We start from the raw sequence: 25,423 nt of genomic DNA, 5'->3' as shown, positions 1-25,423 counted from the left end.
AAAGTTCCGGATGGTTCCCTAAGTTTTTGCCCATGGGGATATTCATATTGTAGCTTATTGTCTAGAAAAGATTAATATAGATTGGCATGGTTGGTGAGGAGACCCTGTTAAAACTTGTAATTGATTATATGAAGAATTTCGACTAATTTTTGCTAGACTCGTTTTTAATAAATCATGTTGATGCCAATTTATAATTGAATGTAAACTAGCATTCTATATGCACTAGTTCTCTGGGAGTGTCTTGAATAAAACTTGCCTCTCGTATAATACATAATCAAAACATTTCTGCTTACTTGTACATACATTTAGTATAGTTGATAAAATATCAAAGGTTACAAGAGTTTTGAAAACGAATAAACAACACAATTCATGACATTATTGGAAATCCAAAGACCCCACAGCAAATTTAGTATAGTTGAGAAAATATCAAAGGTTACATAAATTTTAAAACCAAATAAACAAAACAATTCATGACATTATTGGAAATCGAAAAAGCCCACAACATACTTTGATTATGACAAGGAAAAATAAATTAACATCCATCCATATAATGTAAGTAACATACATATGCGATTATTAATTTTGGTTATGCTTTATATATAAATGAAAAAAACAAACGTCAAAGTGAAAACTAACTAACAAATAACTGAAAAATTATTTGTGATTTAAAAGTTCGAAGAATAATCGATAAAAAAAGATTATGTTTGTGAAAACTAGTGATAATCTAGTTATAAAATATAAATAACACAAAACACATATATAAAAATGATAAAATGTTATAAAGTAAATATATAATATATTTAAATTATATTTCTTCAAATATTTATGTCTATATTGAAGATATAATACACTATGATAATGTCGTTTTTTGTATTACAGTACAAAAAGTTAAAAGGAAGAATGAATGCATCATATGGAGATGTTTTTTTTTTTTTTTTTTTTTTTAACCAAACTTCACACATTAATTTGATAAATCTATTTTACTTTAATTTAAATTTCAAATCTAAATTTTATTACTTTAATATTTATATAAGAATTCACTTAAATATAAAAATTGGATTTCCGACTTTATACTTTAGACAAAATTACAAATGTAGTCGCTAAGGTTTTCAAAAAGTAACAAAGTCAGTTTCTGTTAAATTTTTTATGCAAATGGTCCTTATGGTTTGTAAAACTTGCACGGATGACCATTTTTACTAACTCTGCTAGTATTCAGGCGTTAGAAACTGAATTTGTAAGGGCATTTTCGTATTTTTAAATATAAAGGTATTGAATTCGTATCATTTGATAAATCACTGGGACCATTTTTGTAATTTGTCTTAAAATAATACAAATGCTAGAAAAAGAGAGGAGTATGATCAAAACTTGAGACCTCCTCCACCTCCCCTAATCAGCCCTAGATTAGACCCAAACTTGTTATATATTTCTCAAAACTAAATAATATTATCAAAAATCGTAAATATATTAATAAAAAAAAAACATATTTTTACAAAAAAAAAAGTTAATAAAATAAAATATATTTTTAGCGTATTGTTAAAAAAATATTTTTTACAAACAATTTATTTGTTTTTTACGTATTTCTTTTACGTAAAATAGATTTTTTTTTATATATTTAAAAAAATTACGTTTTCGAATAATATGTTATATAATTGCTATCATCCTGAAACATATGTTTACGTTTTCATATAAAAATAATTTTTTTCTTTCACATAGAAAAAAGTTTTTTTTACGTATTTATTTCATGTAAAATATGTTTTTTTATATATTTAAAAAAATACGTTGTATAAAATGTTATTACATTACTATAATCTTAAAAAAAATTACGTTTTCATATAAAAATAAGTTTTTTTTTTCTTTCACATAGGAAAGAATTTTTTTTAAGTAGTTATTTTATGTAAAATATGTTTTTTGTATATATTTAAAAAATATGTTTTTGTATAAAATATTATTACATTGTTATAATCCGAAAATATACTTTTAAATACATAAAAAAAACGTAATAACATATAATACAAAAACGTAATCCGAAAAAAAAAACGACAAAAAAGTTTATTGTATATGCAAGTATTTAGTTGATTTAAAGCAAATATGCAAGTTTTTTTTATGTTAAAACGTTAACATCATAACATATTATACGAAGACGTAATCCTAAATAAAATGTAAAAAAAGTTTTGTATATATTTATTTTATGTGAAGTATTTTTTTATGTATTTAAAAAATACATTTTCGTATAATACACTATTATGTTATTATAATCCGAAAATATACTTTTACGTTACCTTAACGTCTTTAGTTGATTTAAAGCGAATATGCAATTATTTTTTTTATGTTAAAATGTTAACGTGATTACATATTATACGAAAAACGTTAACGTGATAACATATTATACGAAAACGTAAAATAATACTTGCATATTCACTTTAAATCAACTAAATATTTGCATATACAAAAAAAACTATGTTGTCGTTTTTTTAAGATTACGTTTTAGTAAAATATGTTATTACGTTTTTATGTATTTAAAAGTATATTTTTGGATTATAAAATTGTAATAATATTTTATACGAAGACGTAATCCTAAATAAAATGTAAAAAAAAAATTTGTATATATTTATTTTATGTGAAGCATGTTTTTTATGTATTTAAAAAATACATTTTCGTATAATACACTATTATGTTATTATAATCCGAAAATATAATTTTACGTTACCTTAACGTCCTTAGTTGATTTAAAGCGAATATGCAATTACTTATTTTACGTTAAAACGTTAACGTGATTACATATTATACGAAAAACGTTAACGTGATAACATATTATACGAAAACGTAAAATAATAGTTGCATATTCACTTTAAATCAACTAAATATTTGCATATACAGAAAAAACTATTTTGTTGTTTTTTTAAGATTACGTTTTAGTATAATATGTTATTACGTTTTTTATGTATTTAAAAATATATTTTTGGATTAAAAACATATTTTACATAAAATAAATACACAAAAAAAAACTTTTTTTCCAATGTGCAAGAAAAAAAAATTATTTTTATATGAAAACGTAAAAATATGTTTTAAGATCATAGCAATGTAATAACATTTTATATGAAATGTATTTTTTAAATATATAAAAAACATATTTTACATGAAATAAATACGTAATAAAAAAAACTTTTTTTTCTATGTGAAAGAAAAAAAAAAAATATGTTTATATGAAAACGTAAAAATATGTTTTAGGATAATAGCAATGTAAAAACATATTATACGAAAACGTATTTTTTTAAATAGATAAAAAAATATTTTACGTAAAACAAATACATAAAAAAACAATTAAATTATTTGTAAAAATTATTTTTTTTACAAGTTTAGATGATATTAAAAATATGTATTTTTTTAAAAACAAATTATTTTGCCCTTTCAAAATAACATATTTTTACTCTTTAAATTTTTTTTGCCCCCATAAAAAAAATTAAATTATTTTTTGCCCGGTTTTCGAAAAAATTATGGGTCCCGTACATCTAAGCTTTTTCTATTTTAATCCTATTAATATTTGTTTTACCTTTTTAGTTATATTTGCTACTTTCAAATGTAATCTATTTTTTACAAATTAAGTACTTATAATAAATAATTCGTGATATTTTAGTTACAAAATTTAAAATCTATAACAATTATATAAAATATTTAATGTTTAAATTTATTTTTTTAAGGAGATGTTTAAATTTCTTTTTATAGCTATAACGTAATAATTTTCATATTTTATGTATATAATTTAAGACCTAATATGGTTGTATTTATATTTTATTGTAGAATGTCGAAAAATATATTAGCACAAAGGCTAATGAGATGTTACAAAAAGAGACACATAAAAAGTTAGAAAAGGGAGAGCAACACCACTCCACTAAATTAATAAGAAACGACTTTGCCATATGTCTAATAAAACTAAATGTAAAAAGTTGTCTCTCATGTGTTATCTGTAACTGGGGGCATAAACCGTGTGTTGTCCTGTAGATTCAAATCATCCATATCACCAAGTAAATAAAAATATGCAAAAGCTTAAAATGCCTCTTACTGTAGGGGCAATCCGCAAGAAACGAAGACATATCCATGAGACTAGAAGGATTCGAACTAGACACACCAGACCAACTGCTAAATTAATTACAGTTAGCCTTTGCAAAATTACAACAAACGAATAAGTGATTCGACGTCTCACATTCAAAGCGATAAAAAGATCAAGTTAATGAAACGTTAACACCCCTAGTCACAAGTTACAAGAAGTTGGAATCCCGTTTCTAGTAAGTCTCGGGACAAAACACAAGACCTTGATTGTGACCTAGTTTACCCATAAAACGTTTCAGAATCTATCCATCCATGTCCTTTCTATCTCTGATAAACATTTTCTAACCGAACCCACTAAAAAAGTGCCACTCAGATCTTTAATCCTCTCCAAGCCATCATATACATTTTAGGAGAACCGGATAAAAAGAGAATTTTGGACCTCTAATTCTCTATATTTTCGTCCCCTTCTTGGATGCCTACCCCAATCAACAACAAAAAAAATATTCTCATATTCATCTCTTCTAATTTTATTCTAGAGGAAACAATTTTTATACCACAATAAGGCAAATAACTTTATGAAGCGATCTTGAAGAGTAGTGTTTCCGAGCCACACATCCTTTTACAGAATTGATGGGTTTTGGTACAAAAAATAGAGTCTTTTTAATAAAAACCGCAACAGAAGCTTCGTAAAAATAACTAGTTTATTTTAAAGCATTTTAAAATAAAACCATCAGTGATCCTTTTACATAGGTTTGAATGTTATAAAAGCAACCATAGGATGTTTAAGAATGATAACCTTTGAAGCTTTTGGACCCACTTGGTTTTGGGGTGTTGAAGTAGATGACAAGATCAAAGAGTATGATATTTTTAGAAGTATTCACCACTAAGAGTAAGGCATTTTTGAATTCTAGTTCCTTCTTGTATTCTTGAGTTTCTTAAACCTTTCAGTGCTTAACAAAATAAGAACTAAAGGAGAAACAAAAGGAGGCACCGAATCTAGAAAACTAACTTCAAAAGGTAGATAGTAAGACAATGAGAAGAAGCTACGACTTCTTTAGAGAATTACAAGACCATAGAACCAACTTTTCTCACGCATAAGCATACGACTTTCTTGTATATTCCCATGCAAGCAAAAAGGTAATACCTTATTTTATTCTAAAGTAATACACTAGATAAGAGACATGGGGAACAAAGCATGGAGGTTGAAAAGCAACTTCCATACTCTCATAAAGCTTACAACATTATGTTGAAAGGATGGGGACAAGAGTTAGACTAGTTTACCTAACTAGAAAGGCTAACTAACTAGTAAGTACATGGTTAACTAAAGTGTCCAAAACATTTCTATATGACTTATTAATCATATCATATGATATAATAACTAGTTCCCCTTTTCATTTTTTTTAATTTTCGTAAAACAATTTAATTAAATACAAGAGTTGAATTCATTTATTGATAATTAAATACTTAATAAATATTCAATAAGTATCAACTTGATTAAATTGTGACACTATAGGATCATATAATATTACCAATATCAGTCAATAATGATTCATGAGCATATAGATCCAATAAGAATAACCTTCCATTACCCACCACAACCTTCATTCTAAATAAATCATGAAGCTTTACACCTAACTTCAAGTAATCCTCTTCAATTTGAAAAATATTAAGCTAAATGTCCGAGTCGGTTTTTTTAGCAAGATGCTTATTATCAATAAAATACATAAAATGAAAAGAGTTGTGGAATTACACAAAAAATGGTTAACTCCGTCCTTCAAAGTGTCACCACTATTTAGTTAAACGATCTAAATTAAGTAGTTTGAGACATCCCACAACAAGCCCCCAATCACATCTCTTTCTAAATTGCTCCAACAACTTTATCACTTTACAAGGCGCCTTAAAAAGAGAGAAATAATAAAGCGGGAGAATCCCTAAGACCGACATCACCAGCATGCCAATCACTAAATGAGAGATTTTTAGCTTTCTTAGAGCCCAATTTAGCTTGAAGCCTCCCCAAAATAGGATCAAAAACTTTAGCAAGGTTCATATTATCATCGACTAGAATTCCAAGAAAGTATGTTTATCTCCTACTTATCATCCCAGTGCCATAAAATTTACATTTGTGAAGGTTAACTTTAAGATTGGAAGCAATAAAGAAACATTCTAAGCAACCTATTTAAATTTATTATGTTGATTGAGGACAATTCACTAATAAAAATAACATTATTGGCATACATGAGATGAGACAATATATGGCTGCTTTTAGGTAGCTAAGTGCAATAATATAAGTGATTGTCATAAACCCCTCTCAAGAAAACATGAAGTCCCTCCATGTAAAGAGTGAAGAGGAAAGGAGAGAATATCTCCTTGAATTACACCTCTACTAATAAAAAAAACTCCTTAGTTGGAGAGCCATTAACTAAGACAGGATCACGTCCAGAAGAAAGAGACCTCACTATGCACTTTCTCCATTTGCATCCAAATTGCATTTGCTCCATAACTGAATCAAGAAATCCCCAATTCAAAGAGTCAAGGCTTTATCGAAATCCACATTAAAGATCATAACTTCCTTCTTTTATGTTCTTCCTTCTTCGCTTTTTTACTAATGACACTTTGAGACGATTTAGAAGAATTTTACACAACGCTTTATCCATACAACCAATCAGGTTGATTGGTCGATAATATTTAAGAGAGAACATATCATTAACATTAGGGGTAAGAGTGGTGAAGGAGGAGTTGTAACCCCTTTTTCAAAGACCCCCCCAGCTTCAAAATCTTTTACAAAAGTTAGTAAAAATTTGGCCATATGTCCTCCCAAAAAAACCTTCAAAAACATGAACGAAAAGTGGTCGGGACCCAATGCTTTTTCACTACTGCAAGGCCAAATCGCCATTTTTAGCTCATCTAAAGAGAAAGGAGCTTCCAAAAACGTATATTCTTCCAATGAGAGCTTTCAAAATCTCTCACTAACCAAACTCGACATCACAATGAGAGTTTCATCAAATTTCTCTGAGAAAAATTTCAAAACTTATGTTGAATAAACGTGTATTTATAATTTCATTTTAAAATATGATTTATATTTGAAAACAACTAATTAAATGAGAGGACTTTATAAAAGATTTTTTTTAAATAGATGTGGATAAATTAGCAATATTTATTTTAAAAAATACTATAATAGGTTAATAATTTTAAAGGTCGTTTATTAGAGATCTAAATTAATAGAACGATGAGATCATAATATTTTGAATAAAATTATATGTAAAGTATATGTTAACCATGACATATGTTCGAATTAAATATCTTTGACGTTTTTTATTTAGAAAATTATATAACTACTATATAATTTTAGCAAAATAATAAAATACCACAAGTGTATTAAAACTTATGTTTTGATATGGTTTACAACATTAATTGCTTGAAAAAAGCTACATTATAAGTCTTTAGTTGTGAGGCGCCAAACATAGTATTTGTCTTATTTACTTTGGAATTAATGGAGAATATCTATATTTTGTGGAAGAAAAATCAATTGCTGTATCAAACATTTATTGAGTTATTGACCATATAAGTGTTTTTAAAAAATTTATTTACCCAAGAGGTATACTTTCAAACTTATTTACCATATAGGGTCATTTAGCTATTTAATGAAGAAAACAATTGTGCCCTAATTTGCTTTTTTACTGAAATAGATTTCCTACTGTTACGTCTTCTTCCCTGGGTAAAACATGATTGCACACCTTCCAGCAAGACCATCATCAACGACACTCCTCTGCCGGCGACTCCAACGACGACGTCGGCGATTCCAGCTAGGGATGGGAATCGGTTCGATTTTTTGGTTTTTCGATTTCCTCGAAACGGTTTGCTCGGTTTGAAATTATTTTTTTGTCCAATTTGAAAACCGAACCAAATCGAATTAAAATTTTCTAGACCAAACCGAAAACGGAATTCTAATTCAGTTTGGTTCGGTTTGAAAACCGAGGAAACCAAATATTAACTTAAAAAAAATTCAAACATAAATTAAAACGTTTTTAACATAGAAACCTAAAGTTACAAACAGAAAGATGTAAAGTTTCATACAAAATGATCCAAAGAGTAAATGGGTTAAAATGATTTTTACTTTATAATTAATACTTTTATTTAATATAAAATATAAAATATATTTTTTAATTAATTGATTTATGAAATTCGGTTTTTCGGTTTGGTTTGCTTTAAACTTTATGAGACCGAAACTCGAACCAAAAACCAAATTTACAATTCGGTTTGGTCTCAAACCAAACCAAAAACCGAATTTGAATATGGTTCGGTTTGAAATTGATTTCGGTTCGATTTGGTTTTTGGGTTTTTCAGTTCCGGACCAAATAATTTCCACCCCTAACTCCAGCGATGGCACCTTCTGACTCCATCGACGAATTCGACAACTACTACGATCTAGGTACGTTTTTCTGCTTTAGATACAACTTCGTTTTTGAATTATAACTTCAATTTTTAGGCTGTAATCTTTAGTTTAGGTCGATTTGAAGTTCGATTTTTGGTTTCTACATTTGTGAAATCGATTTCTGATTTTGTATTTGCTTCAGTCACAGGTTTGTTTATTTGATAGTTGATTTTGTTCTGCTTTTGTATTTGCTTCTGTCACAGGTTTGTGAAATCAATTTCTGATGTTTGATTGTTGATCTTGATTTCTAATTTGTATTTGCTTCAATCACATTTGTGAGATTGATTTTTGGTTTCTATTTGCTTGAATATGCAAAGATGTGCTAATTGCAACAATTAAAGTATTTGAGATTGAGTTTATGTTCTGATTTATCCATTTGATTGTAACAGGTGCTGATTTATCTATTGATTTCTGGTTTCTTTTTTTTTTGTTTTTCTTATTTTATGTATTTGATTGTAGATGGATGCTAATGTCATATTAGACATTGTTCAGAATGAGAATTTCCACTCAATCTCTCAAGTTTCTGTTGCAAGCAATGCAATAATAATTGATAATAAAGTTGTTGCAAATGATGTATTAGAAGAAGAAATTAGAGAAGAAGATGATGAAAAATGTTTGTGTAAGACTATATTGAGTGCAAAAGAAATGTTATATGTATAGGGAAACGTACTAATCAATTATGTGTAATAAGCTTGTAACAAATTAAGTCAAAGTCAACCAACCTTCAATTATTAATTACTTTGTGAAAGTAGTCACATGTTGTATTTTAAGCCACTTACAATTTTTGATTATGTATTTTTGTTTTGGGCCGAAAATGAATGGTTTAAAAAAAAACAATACAAGCTTACATGCACATGGTTTTCAGTTCTTACGGTTTTAAAAAACCGCACCAATAAACATAAAAAACTACACCAAAGCCTAAACACTATTTAAAACCAAAACCGCACCGATACAACCGAAACCGCATTTGAAAACCGTAAAACCGAACCATTGCAAAACCGCACCCAACGGTTTTAGGAATGCAAAAACCGCACCATGCGGTTTTACGGTTCGGTTTGGTCTTAAAACCGCACCAAACCGCATCATGCCCACCCCTAGTTTCTTAGTTTTTATAAGAAAAATTGTTAGTTATAATAATGTTTGTAAAAAACAATTAATAAACATTAAAAGCAAAGAAAAAGAAAACAAAAAATTATATTAAATAAATAAAAAGTTAGTTAAAGTGAATGTTTTAGAATGTTATGAATATTGTTTTACTTTTGGTTTATGGTTGTGTGAAAGAAAGAAAGGAGAATCATATATTTTAAAAAATAAAATAAAATACTAAATAACCCTATATGCTAAATATGTTTAAAAGTATACCTTTTAGATAAATAAGTTTTTCAAAAACACTAAAAACTCCAACATTTTCATACAAATGCAATTGAAATTTTTGACAAATGACATCATGCCATTATTATACCTTCTCTATTTTCTTAAACTTAATTAGACACAATGCTGATCAAATGATATGGTCTTTTTCTTTTTGTTTTATATTGAATAGTCATCCATGTGATTTTTTTTGCAATATATTACTCCTTGCGTATCAAATTAAGAAATATATGTTTTTGTGCTTACATTTATTTAATTAAAATCAAAAAAGTTTTATGTTTGACTTCTATAGACGCATAGAATAAAGTCACAATTGTCTCATAATTGAGTTCAAACAATATTTCATTATCATCCAATAATGAAAATTAATGTTTGCAGACTCGTGCTTTCGAATTTCTCATTCTCTTAAATCATTACACACAACCGAAAATAAAAACATTTACCATCGGATATGGCTGGTCAACTTACTGAATGAATTACTAATAACTACCAGTCTTACGGCTTTACTAACTCTCCTAGCATCTCGGTAAATTATGACGCCAGATGTATCCCTGAAAAGTGTCGCTGACAGTTATGCATACAATAAGTAGATGTAAACGTACGTTGGTGGTGAGTTTTACAGTTGAAATGTCTAATTTACAAGCCAGGTGATATATTTACCAATGATATGGCTCTTCTGCTTGAAGCCTAAAGTCGATATCAATTTCAGGCCCCAGATGCCATGATGAATGGTAATAGCCAAACATATCGCTCCTATGGTTGCTGTTTAGAGAAAGATCTGGCAGTTGAAAGAATGCCTCATCGTCTTCTACTATGGATGCCACTGAATCTTGTGTGTTATCTGATGATGATAAAGTGTTTGATGAATTAGAGTGAGAAAGAACTGTATTACTAGGTGATTGGGGTTCATCTCCGCCACATGAAGCTGCAGCCTTAGCCGCCGCTTCTTGAATGTCCTTAGGTGATGTGGTGGCTGGCTGTGGAAGTAGATGCACGGTGTCAGGGAAATTGAGGTAAGCTGAACGGCCTTTTATGGCTATTGCTGCCACGTCATGGGCTCTGGCTGCCATCTCAGCTGTTAAGAATGTTCCAAGCCATATCCTTGATTTCTTCCTTGGCTCACGAATTTCAGACACCCATTTGCCCCAACTCCTCATTCTTACACCTCGATAGGAAGGGTGATGGCGTTTCTTTTGGTCGCTGACATTGTTTCCCTCTTGAGATCTCTTTGATCGTTTTTGAGGGTTGCTGCCCATTGGAGTGATAGTAGAGACGGTGGTTGTGGTTGTGGTAGTGGTGGTGGTGGTGGAGGTGGAGGTGGAGGTGGAGGTGCAAGAAGAAGATGAGAGTAGGTTGACTTTACAAGCATTTTCCATATTGGCTTTTCCTGTTGTATGGAAATTGTGATTGCCAGCTACAAAGAATGTTGCTGAATGGTGGAACATAGAGGGAGAGGAAATTGAGTGGGTTATTATTTGATACTTGAATAATTTGACAACTTCGCTTTAAATAGAGAAAAGTCATTAGCAAGAAAGGAAATGTATACTGTGGGACCCATCACAGGAAGGTTGAAAGCCTACATAATATCTTATAGTTATTTTTTTTATTAAATCTAGGGTTAATTTTGTTTTACCCATTAAGTTAGCATACACTTAGGCAAAGTAAATGGATAAAATAGAAAATATAATAATCATGAAAGTAAGTGATAATGATTTAAAAAAAAAAACGTTTTAAGATTTTTTAAAGCGAAAAGGAAATTAGATTAAACTTGGAGTTTTGTTGTCAGGTATGATTCATGTGGTTTGGGGTAATTTGTATGTTTGGTATTGACCTTTTTTTTTTAACTCGGACAATCTCTGTAATATATTTTTGTTGCGTCTTTCGTCCTACTATATATAAAAAGACTATTTTACCCTTAATAATTTATTTTTTAATTTTTCATTATTTGTTAATCATATTTAAATTGTTAAAAGACAAAACAGACAAAATGGTCCATGTCGTTAGTTAAAAATTGACACTTTAGTCCAAAAATGTTTGGACTAGTAACAGAAGTCTAATTTTTCATCATCTTTCGAGTTTGGTCCAACTTGTTTTAAACTCTTTCATAATGACGATTTTGCTCTTAAATTTTTTCTTTTTAGTTTTCTGTAATAATTATTAGTTTTTTTATTAGAATAAATAATAAAAAAAGAAAAAAAGAAAGTATAAACACTCCTCCCTTAATATTTGTCTTTTATTGTTAGAAGTTCAACACTTAACATGTTACACCCCCGACCGAGGCGGGGGAACATGTCGGATTGTGCGACTTTGTTCATGGATCACAAACAAATTAAATATACACCACAAGTACAACAATAATAAAAAAATAGTTATATTCCACTTTAAATTTTGAATACATGGTTCTTCAGATAATGATAAATATAGACATGAATTACCTTAACATATAGGCCGATATAACAAAAACTAGAAAAAACTAGGTTACCTGAAATCCATGACTATTCCTTCTGCTAAATGCTTGTTCAGTGATCTCCTGAGAATACATATAGTTTGAGAGTCAACACAAAGGTTGGTGAGAAATACAAGTTTTCTACTAATTGCAGTATTGATACTTTTAAAAAAGTCTAAAAAGTATTTCTGTTGTAGTTAAAACCATGTTTGAAAATATTTGATAAAGAGAGAAACTGAATATGTGGTTTCTAGATAAAGAATCTAGTTGATGCTTATAATGAGCCCTATAACGGAGCAATGTCTAGATATAACCCCCTTACGATGTTTCATTGGACATCGTGGATAAAGACTAAAGATAATTATCACCTGCTTCGATTGATCAGTCGAGAGTGTATTTGATACTTCTAAGAATTGAGGTTATTATTTGATACTTCGTGAATAAGACCCAAAATTTTCATTTTTCAATTCATAAAAAAAATATCCCAAAACATCATTGTAAATCCCAAGTGGAACAAATGTATAAAACCATCATAAAATATCAGAGTTAGCATGAAATGGGGAATAATATCGTGTGTGCACTACAATCACCCCGAGTCAATAATCTGACCTGATTCTATAGATAAACCTAAGGCCGAAACTCAAACAAGTCAAAAAGCCCATCTAATTCCGAGCCTAAAACTCCCAAGGCTCATAGACGGACGTACGTGCGGCGTACCTAGCTCGTACGCCCGACATATTTCGCTATCGTTGATCTAGAATTGAGGCGATGGCCAAGTACGCGCAATGTACTTATAAGTATGCCCTATGTACTGGTCGGACAACCAACCTTCTCGAATTGTCTTAACCCATTAAGTTTTTGACGTCCAAATTTAGATCCAAGGTCTTTAAAGTGTATTAATCCATAAAGTTTCAAAAATTATGCTTTTGCATGACTTCAAACCATGAATTAAGCCTTCTATCTCCCTTAAGTGGTCGCCAACTCAAGCATGGTTGAGTTCTAACCTCTAAGATTCGATTTTTATGACTCCATGCACCCTTAAGAGCCCAAAAGGACAATTCAAATGGTATGGAGTAGTCTATATTCCATGAGACCAAGTTATGCGATCAAAAGATGCTAAGTTCTTCCCCAAACCTAGATCTAGAACTAGAATGAACAAGTTTCAAACTTTATACCACAAATGAGCTAGAAATGATGAACAACCTCTGCATCTACAAGCTCCTTCTTGTCCAATGCTTCTCATCAAGCCTCCTTATTCTTCAAGATCACAAAAGAACACCCAAAATCTCTTTGTAAGCTTAAGAATGCTCTCAATATGCCTAGGGTTTTGAGATTAGCTCAAAAGGCAATAGGTGCTGATAAGGTAAAGGGCTTGAGCGACTTAATGAGCTTAAATAGGGTACAAACCCTAAAAATTAGGGTTTACACCTTGCTTGCGTATGCCCAACGTACACATGGGTATGCCAAGCGTACGTAGGGGATACCCCCGCTTCGCACATGCATGGGAGTACGCGGTGCATACCTTATGTGTCACACCCCTGGACCAGACGGCAGAAACGTCCGGAGGCGGGTGACTTCATTGTGCCGTATCATAACAATTGAATATAAATGAAACAGAGCAATCCAAACATCATACATTGAGATAACAAACTTACATTGTTTACATATTGTATTTGTTCTTCGGGTTACACAAAAGAGATATAAGTAGAAAATTCCAAGCTACAACTAAAAATCTTGCATCCGCGTCCCTTGTTACCTGCTTACTAGATCCCTGAGAATACAAGTTGTTTTTAAAAGCATCAACTAAAAAGTTGGTGAGTTCATAAGCATTTATGTATAAAATCGTTTACACTTGTTTAGGATCGTTCTTATTGCACTTTCAGAAAATCCGATATTTTCTATGAAATCGTTTGAAGTATTGCCTTGAAAATCATGGATATATGTGTGTACATGTCATTACTTTTGTTCATCCTTATAAGGAGTGATTTTGAAAGGTAGTGTTGTTGGGTTATGAGCATTCTAACACTCCTAAGTGTACATGCAACCCTAAATACCTTGGATCTATGTTTTCTCTATTATACATACAATTATGAACATCCAAGGTATTATCCTAATCTAGCATACAAAATAATAAATATAACAAGATAGAATACATACCTCTTTGATGTAGAATGTTTTCATGAAGCTTGAGTGCCTAGTGCCCTAAGTGTGACACCTCAAATGGTTCACACAACACCAAATACACTTGGAATAACTTGAGAGAAACTTGAACACTCCTTGAAATCGTCTAGCCCTCACACTCACACATTAGTGCACGATTTCTTGAGCCATGGGATTCTTTTATATAGTGGCTATTAGGGTTACACCATGTAACTCATAACTTTACCCATTCCTTATGCTCCATGGATTTTAACCTCCATGGAGTATCCATGGGTCACCCCATGGACTTAGTCCAACATAAGGTATCTTGGATCACAAGCCCACATATATAAGAATGAATGATTTACACAATCAACCCATATATTTAATTAGTCTCCTTTTGATCACTTAATTAATTCCAAATTAATTCTTGATCAATACTAATTAAATAACCTTATTAATATATTAGAACTTATAATATATTAACCAACCTTAAGTGTTATTTCTCTCATTATAGTCTATCCAAATGCATGATGCCATGCAACCCAAATGGACCATGCCGGGTTGGGTCAAGTCTTACCAATTATAGTTATGGACTTAGACATTAATCCAACAGTCTCCCACTTGGATAAGTCTAAAACTATTATTGCGTATGACTTCAGGAACCGATCAGCAATTGTAGCTCTCAAAAGCTTCTGTCGAACTCTGACCTTGTCGATGAACTCTGACCTTTGTCAATGACTTGTCCATTAGATAAGGGATCATATATTCCTCCATTCTAGATATCATATGGACTGAGACATGGATTATCAATCATTCTCTCTGTCCATTTGTTGTTTCCCGATTTCCGATTCATGATGACTGACTGATTGAACAAATCAAATCAGTCCTGGCTTGGCCAAGCACTCACATGTATCATCTTTAAATCATCGAGGGGGCCCACAGATATCGCTTTTATCCCGAAGGTAAAAGGAATGGATAAACTTCGACTCATATGGCTTGTTCTACTACTTGTTGAATCATACACAAAGGCACGTTTTATAACATCGAGTTACCAATGCGTTTTCGTGCAATCAATGTATAACCAACTCATAGTAACAACTCATATCTCTAGGTTTGAAGAATATAAGATATTATCGTCTCATGATCACTCGTGATAAAATCCATGAAGTGATTCAAATGAGCGCGGGTTGAATCCAATACTCAGAACTTATGAGCACTCATGAGTGTTGTAGCACCACTTTGTCCACCAACTTGGACCTCTACAAACCAACCCATGACAGTCTTGATTCATATCTACTTCCAACATATGACCGACTGTGGATGGTTTGAATAACTTAATCATTCAGGAAGAGCGACTTAGTTATTCTGGAAGTCAAAACATGCAAAGTGAAACACAAGAATAAATGAATCAAATATGGTATCAAACCCTATGAATATAAATAAACACTTTTATTTATCACCATACTGATTACTCATTATTCATTTTTTCGGTTTTATCAACTTTATACTTATATTTAAAACAATAGTTGTCCCATGCTCCAAGCATGTACACTATGTTTTCTAAACACTAGTCATGCCATACGCCAAGTATGCATACTATGTTTGTCTATGATCTTTACTTTGTAAAATAGATCAATTGAACATCACTCCAATGATCCTCTTTTCACAGTCCCAAATCCTTACTGCAAATGCAAGAATTCCAAATTCATGCCATTTACTGAAATCTGTTAGATTCTAAACTTATATGCATTGATCCTCTTAATGATTATGCACGAAGTCAGAAAGACTTGACAACAATCATTACAGAGCATTCCAAAGGAGATCAGCTCCTTGGAAACATCCTTCTTTCATTAAGTTTCCTAATCTTACACAGATTGAATAATTTCTAACTTTTAAACATTTCCATATTCCATTTTGACTATCACTTCTGAACAAGAGTTGCCTCCTTACAGATTATGTCAATATGGTCCTTCCAGAATTAACATTATACTTCCAACTGTCCTTGAGCAACCAATCTTTAGTAAACCTTAGATTGTCCTCGACAATTGCTTAATCATTTTAGTCATATCCAATTCTAGACCTTTTCCCTTCATAATGCCCCAGGCATTTGGAAAATTTTAGAAATGACAAATATTATAGCACATGCAATCGATCCTGTACCCAAAGCAAATGGTACACGATTCATGATGTCTCACATAAAGACATGATTCTAGACCAGTCTTTTGCTACAATATTTTTATTTGCCATGTTTTCAAAATTTGACTATGAAGAGGGATGCCGTAATCATAATCGAATTTTAAGAACGCAATATATAGAATTTCCTTAAGTTGAACCAATCCAACATGAAATTCATCTATATATTCTTGACTAAAGATGATTAAGGTCTCAATCTAAGCCTTTAGAACTGAAATGAAGTATATCCTCTCCCTTAATTATAGCAAAACAACTTTTTCAATCCCTGCAGCTTCACGAATTGAAACTTTTGTTTTCTATAATTAACATTGCTAACTTGCAACACTAACAATAATTATCATGCTCCCACTAACATGATGATTATTAGCATAACACTTATGCTCCCACTAGCTTTGACATGTACTCAGAAATCAGCTGGACTTCTAGAAATCAATACTTTATTGACTTCCTTACCAAAGTTCAGATTTCTGATACGAGATGCTTTGATAAAACTTTATCAAAATCATACACCTTTCCTTAGATAGCATGCATGTGTGTCTAAACAATTTCAGAACTATGAAAAGGGATGCCGTAATCATAGTCTCAATTGTTTAGACCTTTTGCAATCTGCTTCAAATCTACTTGGTGGAAGTGTTTCCTCACCATCATTTTCATGAATCGGAGAGAAACCTTATGACCCTTAGATTTTATGGTGTATGTGTTCTTATCCATGTGAATCGTCAAAACCATAGTCACAAGACAAGGATAATGACAAATCCAAACTCATATGGACTGAACTTATGCAATCTTAACTTCTTGCCACCTGGCAGTACAGGGCCTGCCATTGCTTCCAAGTTGTTATGCAACCAATTGAGAACTTTCAGAACTCCTATGCAAAGCCAACTTTAACTGGAATGGGCACAGAATATGTCAACATGATAGGTTATAAACCTCAAGTCGTGTGCTAGTGAAGAACCTCAGGTTTTATTCTTGATTAGTTCTTGAAACTTTCAAGAGCTTTAAGACTCCCACTTTCCTCTTGACATATAAGACTCCCTTGTCAAATATTCAAGAGATAGTGCAGATTCTTTATCAAGACTAACACTTTACACAATTGGCCTAAGTTGGTCTCTGTTTTATCCAAAACATCACAACTTACCAATTTCAAATGTACAAGAGTAGATAACCTTTTACTCTTACATTTGAGTAGTGTTAACAAACCCTCTTTAAGATATGTCACTCAAGTTACAATCTTGGAGTATGACTCTAAGAATTGTTTTGGAACGAAATATGACTCTTCTTTTTGATTTAACCATTTCAACAATTCATGACTCCTCTTCTTAGTCATAAAATGATACTAAAGTACTCTCCCATCTTTTCAGATTTGAGAAACTTTTATCTTTCTGCCATTCTTTGATTCTTCTTATTCGTTCTGTCTCACATTGAAACTTCTCCAATGCTACAGACTTATACTTAAACTTATAAGTATAACCATATTTACTGAACTTAAGTAAATCATGATGAATAGTCTTCTTGATCTTTTGTGGTGGACTTGACCAGTGCACAAGAATGTGTACTCGATCCCTTAGTGCTTTCCTTATTCACATAAGGAATTAGTCTGAATTTTCCAAGCTGAAAGTTCTCATTCATCATACTATACAACTTGCATGATTCCAAGTTTCGGTCCAATTGAACCTTGGGTGATGAGAATCTTTCCTTATTTGGTAATATTAGACACTACCACAACCGAAAGAATCAAATCCATTTTTCCAATATTGCTATCAATGGAATCTTATAAGCAACAACTTTTCACAAATGCCATTGTAAGGATACTTAAAATAAATAAAATCAAAACCTTTTTCTTTTATTTTAAAACTTTGCGGAAAAACTTATCCTTACAATCCATATGAAAACCTTGTTGTTATCTATTCCTAAGCAATATAAATATCATAACTCTTAAGTAATAGCCCAAAATTCTGATCACCGAACCATGCGATTGAAATCCATCTTCGCGATCAAAATCAGCATGTACTTAATAGAGTTAGACAATGGACTTTACCTGAAGTAGAGCCAAACTTATTGACTTTAACATCCTTAGGTAAATTTGGCAGCTTCGTAACCAATGCCCCTTCCTTTGGCAATAGTTACCTATGGACCCTTGATAATGGGACTATCTCAGACTTCGCCTCTCTCTTTACCATTGGGTCAACCGAGTTGACTATGGCCGATCCCTTTCCATTGGGAAGAGAGAGCTTTACTGGATATCCAATGTCATCATTGTCAATGTCCATAGCGTTTTAGGAAGTTGATCTTAGCAAATAGATAAGATCATTAAGGGTCTTGTCTTAGTCTGTTTCATAGGATTCCCAAAAGAACTTACTATGTGACTTAGAAAGTAGTTGAGCCACCAACTTTCTCAAGACTTTGACACCCAACTCTCCCGGCTTGTCAATATGTGACTACATCTCCAAGATGTGATCATACCTAGACCTTGTCTTGCCAATAGGGCTTGAGTGACCTTAAACTTTTTAGGAACTTGTGGGTTAGGGAGAATAATTGGAGGAGGTGAAAGAAGTATGATATCCATGGGACATCATCTTCATTTAGGAAAGCTTGTTTCAAGAGATTTGGGAAGATCATAAATGTCTAGACCAGACATCTTTTTGGGAGATATTCAAGATAGTTGATTTAAAGTCCTTAATATGACACCCAATATGAAATATTAAGGCTAGGACCCAACAAACTATTTTATAACTTAGAAGAGGGATGCCGTAATCCAAGCTATAAAATATTTGAAGGTAGGTGAATGACGATTCACCAATTTCCACCATGAAAAACGAAATAATTTATTAGGTTTTAATTGGATTTGAAAGTCCTAGATCTTTGAGATTCATTGAACTGTTCAAAGGCATGTTTCAATCTCGAGTGTGCCCTTCAGGTTTTGTGACTGGGATGCCGAGGATCACAAAACAAGGTGTGAATAACCATGCAAATATACTTGGTACCCTTAATATTTACCCCTTAATCAGTGTGCCGGTTAACCACACACGCTCCACCGATACTATGATAAATATTAAGTTACCCTTTGCCTACCTTGTTAAGTCCAGGTTAGTGTGCCGGTTAACCACACACGCTCCACTAACGACTTAAGCAAAGTGCAAAGTGTAATTTCATGGGTTAGCACCAAATTCACATTTTCCTAAGTAACTAAGATTGGGTATTAATAAGAGTTTAGTTACTTAGTATTTATCATTAATACTTTTAATGAAAGGAGAATTATAGTCCTTGTCCTACCCGTTTGGCTAACGACCCTCCACCAGTCAAGGAAGCGGTGGGTGAGAGTGGACACCCATTAAACTGCCATTTTATAGGCAGTAACCTTATACCCCCCTTATAGACCGGCTTCGTGAATGAGGCCTACTAACGGTAAGACTGACTTTACTCTTATACATATATATAAATATTATTAACTTATAATATTATAAAGTATAAGGGTTGAATTTTAACTTTTAAAATTCTAAGGGCTTACTTGGAATTAAAGTATTCATAAGTGAAAACTTTTCAAATTCCAAAACTTGAGGGCAAGTTTTGAAACTATTCAAAACTAATTAATTCCATAACTTATGAGTTTAAAGTAGTATTAATTAAAAAAAAGAAAAAACTCTTCAAGTTCCATAACTTGAGGACAAGTTATGGAAGACTTTAAACTAATTAATAAAAAAAATAACTTTTTTTTATTGTAACTTATGGAACTAATTAAGGTTACACTTTTTTTTTTAATTTAATGAAGAGACTCTTGAACCTCCATAACTTGAGGACAAGTTATGGAGTCATAAAACCATTTAATTAGAACTAGACTCTTCATTTTGTAACCTTTGCCAACTTTTATGAGTTTTATGATTCTTAAATGTGACTTTTCATATAACTTGAGGACAAGTTACAAAAACACACTTTGGAATCAACTCTTAGATTAAAATGGATTGAAAACAACTATTTCACACAACTTTTCTATTAATCTAAGAACCTCATAAGAACAAGATAATTCAAATCATCAATCTTCAAGAAATTAGCATGAACATACAAACTAATACAAATCTTGAAATTATGACAATTATCTTAGAAATTGGATTAGCATGAACATTACCACATCAAAAACAAGTTTATAAGTCCAAAAACATCTTAGGGTAATGTTCCTAGTCCAATTCCAGCCAAAACAATCGAATATATGCATCCAACTCGTTTTTTCAGCTACTTTTGCAAGTATAACAAGAAAACAAGCGTAGGCTCTGATACCACTGTTGGGTTATGAGCATTCTAACACTCCTAAGTGTACATGCAACCCTAAATACCTTGGATCTATGTTTTCTCTATTATACATACAATTATGAACATCCAACGTATTATCCTAATCTAGCATACAAAATAATAAATATAACAAGATAGAATACATACCTCCTAAGTGTACATGCAACCCTAAATACCTTGGATCTATGTTTTCTCTATTATACATACAATTATGAACATCCAACGTATTATCCTAATCTAGCATACAAAATAATAAATATAACAAGATAGAATACATACCTCTTTGATGTAGAATGTCTTCATGAAGCTTGAGTGCCTAGTGCCCCAAGTGTGACACCTCAAATGGTTCACACAACACCAAATACACTTGGAATAACTTGAGAGAAACTTGAACACTCCTTGAAATCGTCTAGCCCTCACACTCACACATTAGTGCACGATTTCTTGAGCCATGGGATTCTTTTATATGGTGGCTATTAGGGTTACACCATGTAACTCATAACTTTACCCATTCCTTATGCTCCATGGATTTTAACCTCCATGGAGTATCCATGGGTCACCCCATGGACTTAGTCCAACATAAGGAATCTTGGATCACAAGCCCACATATATAAGAATGAATGATTTACACAATCAACCCATATATTTAATTAGTCTCCTTTTGATCACTTAATTAATTCCAAATTAATTCTTGATCAATACTAATTAAATAACCTTATTAATATATTAGAACTTATAATATATTAACCAACCTTAAGTGTTATTTCTCTCATTATAGTCTATCCAAATGCATGATGCCATGCAACCCAAATGGACCATGTCGGGTCGGGTCAAGTCTTACCAATTATAGTTATAGACTTAGACATTAATCCAACAAGTGTAATTTGTAAAAGCGAGTTGTGTACGAGAATAGTTCCTTTGAATAGTAATGGTCAACCGTTTCCAGAAAAATCCCTTATTTTGAAAAAGAGAATATGGTTGAAAATCTTGTTCCTATTATCGAGTAAAATTGAGTGTGCGTTCTAGTTTATCGTTATCGAAATCGTACAAAATCGTTTTCTCCAGAAAATCCTATATTTTTTGCTATAAAATATTCATAAGTTCTAGTTCCAACTATGTATATGTGTGGGTTAGTTTATCATTTTCAAAATCGTTTACAAACGTTTTCCATAGAGTCCTACGCTTTTTAATTTGTAAAATATCAGTATTACGACTCTATACTTGTTAGGAGAAAGAATCAACATGGCAATTGTGGACATTCCACGCGATGAAAAAGGACAGTCAATGCAACAAATGCGGACCATCACTTATCATGTATAGGACGGTCAACACAACGTGCCAAAAATTATTTACGAGATTTTAACTTACATAAATTTCTAGATGACATAACATATTCTAGTGAGCCGTTATAACCATACTAATCTGACGGAGTGCCTGTTTTGGCGTTTCTCAGGCGCCCTCGGTTTGGAAAAGACATTTGTCACCCTAGACTGGCCTGTCTAGCTGTAGCGAACAACGAATGTGCGGGGTGTCAACCACGTATAGATCTATACACAAATTCCCACTCTCCCTCCAGGAGACTCTGGCTATAACTCCTTACAGGACTTGGACGTACACTAATATTTTTATATTTAGGTACTTTTGAGATTTGTCTGACTAGAATATTAACAATCTTTTGAGCAATCGTTAGAGATCCATTATTTGTTAGATAAATAATGAAATTCGTACTTATTGAATAGAAATATCGTTCTCGTTCCATATCGTTGATTGTGCTCGTTAACTAGGTGCTCGTGTTCGTTCCTTTTCGTTTATTGAAAAATAAGTCATTTTAGTCAAGAGAAAAAGTGTCAAGTTATAATTTGTATAAATTTATAATTGCCGGTTATGACACACATTTTCTGTTTTACGACATATAGAACATTACTTATGTTGTTGAAGGTTTTACGACAGCAGTTTATGACATGCAAATATTTCTGTCATAAAGGCTCTATTTGTGTATTTTCTTGACGCAAACTTTTATATTGAATATTTATAAAATAGTCGTTGATGGTTTGCAAAATATTCACAAAGTTCCCATTTTCGAAAATCACTAGAAATAGTGTCAACTTATCAATGTCCCTTTTTATAAGTTTTATCTCTAGACATGAAAGCATAGATAAAGGGGTTAAGTTTGACACAACCAGTAGTTGGGAGGCTCTTTTGTTGACAAAGTATCCTCTGTTCCTTATGAAGTTGTGAAATCTTACGTTCATGAGGATATTAATAAAATAATAATTTAATAATATTTCACACACACATATAAACATACGTACACATGCAATTATTCAAGTATTTAGGCAAGATTTGACTTGTACTCTCCCCCAAAAACATTAAAAAATTGAAAAAAGGTGGGGTATGAAGCTCACCTTGAGTTGGTTGAGGAGTTGTTTGGGGTGATGGAGTGGAGATTCCAAGCCTAAACTTTGGCTGAGATGAGGAACTTCCCTGGGAGGGATGTTTTCCTAAGGATGATCATCACATATTATTATGAGTAAAATAATATGGATTCATCTTGAAATATTATAAAATATTAGATGAGTGGAGGAATTTACCTTAAAATTTCCCAGGAAGAAGTTGAGAAATTTCCTTTCAGCAAGATTCCCTGTTCTTGCTTGAAGATGAATTTTTGAGGAGAAATGGGAAAAGTGGGAGAGAGGGTGAAGTCTAAACTCCTTACTGACGTTGCTTTGAGGGTGTAAAAGGGAGGGAATCTTTGGTGCATGGTCATCTGATGCTCCATGCATGGATATTTGGTGGGTAAAGCATGGGATACTGTGATTTGCATGGGGAATAGGAGTTTCATCAAATCACCAAGTCAAACTTCCTTGACCTTTTCTTGATTTAGGATAAGGTTTTTCTAAATCCTAAACTTTTATTTTTATGTAAATATAATTTAAATAATTAAATTTGGTATAAAATAGAGGTTCTAGGGGTCTTAGTTAAGAAAAACACGAGTTTGGTGGGATTCCTGACGTCAAAATACCCCAAAATGGAGAAAAGGTCCGAAATAGTCCAAAATCTGGAGCTAAAGGATGAATTTCGGAGTCATAAGATGAAATCCGAAGCTGTATCTCGAATTCCAGAGTAGGGCTGCAAGCTTGCGAGGTTCCGAAGTGGCAGCATGGGAGTTCCGGAGTCACATGCCGAAGCTCTTCTATTTCCGAAGCACTTGCTTCGGATGCGAGGCTAGCTGATCCGGACCGAGGTGCGAAGCCGGCTAGGAGTTTCCGAAGTAGATCCGAATGGTCCGAAGCAAAGGGTTCCGGGATGAGAGCCTTCTTGGTTCCTTAGGAGGTATCCGGACTAAGAGGGTTCAGGACCAAGAGGGTTCCAGACCAAGAGGATTCCGGACCAAGAGGGTCCTTTTGGGGTTCCTCTTCCTGTTTTGAGCTGTTTTCGACTGAGGAAGGTACTTAGAGAGATTTGAGAGAGATTTGAGATACGTGGAGAGATTTCACATACTTGGAGAGATTTGGGAGAGATTTCACATACTTGGAGAGATTTCACATACTTGGAGAGATTTGGGAGAGATTCGATATACTTGGAGAGATTTCACTTACTTAGAGAGATTTGGGAGAGATTTCACATACTTGGAGAGATTTGGGAGAGATTTCACATTCTTGGAGAGATTCGATATAATTGGAGAGATTTCACATTCTTGGAGAGATTTTGGAGAGATTCGATATAATTGGAGAGATTTCACATTCTTGGAGAGATTTTGGGAGAGATTTCACATACTTGGAGAGATTTGGGAGAGATTTCACATACTTGGAGATATTTGCATCCTAACACTATATGGCTCCTTAGGAACTCATATTGTACAATTAGGTGTGTTAGCACAAGTCTCACAATAGTCCTTGCTTATTTGAGGATGAAATTTCCTAGCCAAAAAGGCTAATTGTGACATTATGTACGCCCAACGTATTCTGATCTAGTCCTTGGATAATAAAAATAATTGCAAAAGTTTTAACTGGCGATTTGGACGTTACAATTCTCCCCCACTTGAATAAGACTCCGTCCTCGAAGTTTGTTGTCATAAATACCGTTAGGTAATGCTCCCTCATCTCTTATTCAGGTTTCCACGTCCAATCGAAACCCTTCCGGTGCTACCACTGCACCTTCACGAACCCCACATACGTTTTCCTCAAGGTTTTCGTCTTTCGGTCAAGGATCGCCACCGGTCTCTCAATGTAGTTCAGGAGGTCATCCACCTGAATATCTGTAAGTCCCAATCTGCTTGTGTATCAATCAAATCCGTTTGATGGTGTGTAATCCTAATCAAACGGATGATGCCAGATCTAATGAAGAAGAAGGAGAAGAAGAAGATGATGAATCTTGTATGATTTGATATGAATGAAGATCCAGCTACAAGATTCATACACACTAATACACACTAAAGCTCCTCTCTTCTCTCTAACTTTCTCTCTCTACCATATGCTCTCCACTCTAGCCTTACACTCCTCTATTTC

The 25,423-nt window shown here is 32.4% G+C and overlaps 1 protein-coding gene across 1 annotated transcript; it reads right to left on the bottom strand.

Moving 5' to 3' along the window:
- Positions 1–10,152: 10,152 nt before the first annotated feature.
- Positions 10,153–11,314, bottom strand: LOC145167725 (ethylene-responsive transcription factor ERF039-like). Its single transcript, XM_079086961.1, has 2 exons — positions 10,511–11,314; positions 10,153–10,401 (listed from the first exon to the last, which is right to left on the bottom strand). Exons 1-2 carry the CDS (start codon positions 11,293–11,295, stop codon positions 10,290–10,292), a joined length of 897 nt encoding a protein of 298 aa, XP_078943087.1. The 5' UTR covers positions 11,296–11,314; the 3' UTR covers positions 10,153–10,289.
- Positions 11,315–25,423: the final 14,109 nt, after the last annotated feature.

Source organism: Lactuca virosa, chromosome 3 (genome assembly GCF_052849685.1).
Source record: "Lactuca virosa cultivar CGN04683 chromosome 3, Lactuca_virosa_CGN04683_v6, whole genome shotgun sequence".
In the NCBI taxonomy this organism is placed as follows: domain Eukaryota; kingdom Viridiplantae; phylum Streptophyta; class Magnoliopsida; order Asterales; family Asteraceae; genus Lactuca; species Lactuca virosa.
Note: the sequence above shows the minus strand (reverse complement) of the source record. Positions and strands in the feature narration are given on the sequence as shown.

What these genes read in the sequence shown, in the direction of transcription:
- LOC145167725 (XM_079086961.1), bottom strand. Translation starts at nt 11,295, where the DNA reads ATGTTCCACCATTCAGCAACATTCTTTGTAGCTGGCAATCACAATTTC. An exon ending in GCAGAAGAGCCATATCATTG is followed by an intron (nt 10,402 to 10,510) that starts GTAAATATATCA and finishes GACACTTTTCAG; the next exon opens with GGATACATCTGGCGTCATAA.